The sequence below is a fragment of the Vicia villosa genome, linkage group LG3 (genome assembly GCF_029867415.1).
Source record: "Vicia villosa cultivar HV-30 ecotype Madison, WI linkage group LG3, Vvil1.0, whole genome shotgun sequence".
NCBI classification, from domain to species: Eukaryota; Viridiplantae; Streptophyta; class Magnoliopsida; order Fabales; family Fabaceae; genus Vicia; species Vicia villosa.
Genome location: NC_081182.1, coordinates 11,884,355 through 11,886,979, shown reverse-complemented (window position 1 = coordinate 11,886,979; position 2,625 = coordinate 11,884,355). Strand labels below are relative to the sequence as shown.

Below are 2,625 nucleotides of genomic sequence, written 5' to 3'. Positions count from 1 at the left end.
ATTAGACTTGATTGATCAAATTCACCTTAAATCTTCAAAAGGGCATAGATATATCTTAGTAGCAGTATACTATTTTTTAAGATGGGTAGATGCAATCCCTTTGAAATTTGAAATATAAGGAACATAAATATGTGATAGATTTCATCGAAGAAGAGTTCCAAGTTCCAACCTCTCAAGAAAACACTTGTTGAAAAGCTCCACAGATTGGCTGCAAGTTCCAACACAGCATATCGGAAGAGTTTGAATGATGAAACGCCACCTTTGAACAGGAAAATAATGGTCTGAGTCCAACACAATCGAAGGCCCCTCTCGGACAAGAAATTCTTTCATTTGAGAAGCTTCACAGATGTTGCAGTGGATCTTTATGCACTTTTGCTGATATAAACCAAAAGCAGGGATTGCACAACTTTAGAAAAATATCAGTGTCTCATCAATGAGACTGCCCTGAGTCAACTGTACATTCAGGTTAGCATCTTTTCTTATTGAACATAAATCAAAGCCCAGACCAAATACAACTCAAAACACCCAACAGACTGTCGCTGATAAAATGTACTCAACAAAAATTCTAAAGGATGTAAACTTTGAATGACATGGTAAAAGAAACTCCAGTGGTCAAGACCATTTGATTTTAGGTGCGGTGCAATAGATTCCATGTTCAAATCACATAATGGCCTGTTATCTAAGTCTAAACATTCAGCCAAATGATATTGGTTAGTAATTATCAGCATACATATATCTTCTCTAATCTAATGCATACCAAATTCAACAAGTATGTAATAAATATATTCATATACAATACAAGTTTACAGTACAGAAATAGTTTACTTTACTGCATTAATACATTGATCTTATTTTGCAATCTAGAATCTCTATACACAATAAATGAATATCCATCCACATTATAATAACAAGGCATGCTTTTAAACAAAGCATTGGGAAGGAACACATATACCAATAACACAACTGAGAGTGAGATTTCTCAACTTAGCAAGGATTTGGAGAAACCCAAATTGGAAGCGGCCATCCTAACCAAGAATATGAACTCCGAGGATAACTCGGCAACAACGGGTCAATGATCTGATCCAACAATCTAAACATGCCAAAATCATGTTTCCCATAAGCATCATCATGATTCGACTCCGAATAATCATCAGTGAAATAGATACAATCCCCACAACATCCTACAAAATCACCCGCCGAAAAACACAGCGAAGAATTTCCACCTACAAACAAAGCCCTATTACCCAACGTTTCGATCTTTTTCCACGCCATTGCATTCCAATCCATCTTAAAAACCTCAAATCCCGCAGTCTTATACACAAACATATGAGATTCAATCCCCCCATCAGAAAACTCCTGTTCCAAAACCCGAGTAACCAACAACATTTCCTCACCGGAAAACACCACATAAAATATATCCCCGGAGAATTCAACCGGAGTAATCGTCTCAATAACAGAAACTCTCGGAACATCAACGTCACACACCGCAATCATCCCACCCTTACTCACAGCATAAAACAATCCTTCATGATACACAACATCTTCCCAAAACTGAAAAATCTCATCACTCATAAAAACCCAAGAATCATACCCCTTTTTACAGAAAGCCAAATTGTTAAACCCATCAACAATAGCAAACGCTACAAACTCATCCTTTTTAGGGCTCGATGATAAAACAATCTTCCTAACAAAATAGTTACACATTTGTCTCAAATTGAAAAACCCTAAATCACCGTTAGGGTTTCTAACCAAATACTCGCGACCAACATTCGAATAATCGAAGCTCACAACATTAGGGAAAGCATGAAGCGGAGGAAGAAAGAGAGTAACGTTTGTTACGGGGTTGAAAAGACGAATCTGAGGGGTTTCGTCGAGGATTACGAGGAAGCCGTGGGAAGAACCGCAGATGCGAGTTCGGTGAGAGGAAAGAGGGAGATCGATGAGGTGGGTTTTGTGGGTGGAGATGTCGAGGAAGGATTGTTGAGAGAAAATGAGCCATGGGAGTTGAGGTGGGAGATGGAGAGGGGTTTTGGGGAGGGAGGAGAACCAGGTGCGGCAGACGGATCGGAATCGGAGGTAGTCGGAGTAGATTGTTAGCTTTTGAGAAATTGTTTCTATGATTTCTGGAGGGAGGTCAGTCCATGATACATTCATTTTTTTTTTCTTTCTGAAAAGTTGGAATGCTTCTTGGTTTTGATTACATCAAGACCACATTTTTTTTTCTTTTCTATTTTGATTAGAATGGAAATTTTATACACCACATGTTTTATTTAATTAGAAAAATGTCTTTTTCACTGGGTTGATAAAAACTAATGAAAATTAAGTAGTCATCCTACCAAAACTAACTAACATCATGTGCAAACACAAATTATGAGTAGCTCCACTCTTTAGAGAGAGAGTATGCACATTAGTTTGATTGGAAAAAAAAAATCTTATAATTGCTTCCATGGTAGTAGCACAAGGGTGAGTTGAAAGAAACTCCTTGTTTGACCAAATCCTATAATTTTCAAGTTGTTTCAAGGTCTCTTAGTATGGCCAGTTATTCTTCAAGGAGGATAATATCAATCAGGCAAAAATAGAAAAATCTACGAAGTAGTTTCATAGAAATCTAGAAATCTCCCAAAG

At 37.4% G+C, this 2,625-nt stretch overlaps 1 protein-coding gene across 1 annotated transcript; it reads right to left on the bottom strand.

Annotated features, from left to right (window-relative positions):
* Positions 1–872: 872 nt before the first annotated feature.
* On the bottom strand, positions 873–2,222 carry LOC131654916 (F-box protein SKIP23-like). The gene has a single exon (XM_058924840.1). It carries the CDS (start codon positions 2,152–2,154, stop codon positions 985–987), a length of 1,170 nt encoding a protein of 389 aa, XP_058780823.1. The 5' UTR covers positions 2,155–2,222; the 3' UTR covers positions 873–984.
* Between the last annotated feature and the right edge of the window lie 403 nt (positions 2,223–2,625).

Coding starts and splice junctions, on each gene's coding strand:
- LOC131654916 (XM_058924840.1), bottom strand. CDS start 2,154: ATGAATGTATCATGGACTGACCTCCCTCCAGAAATCATAGAAACAATT.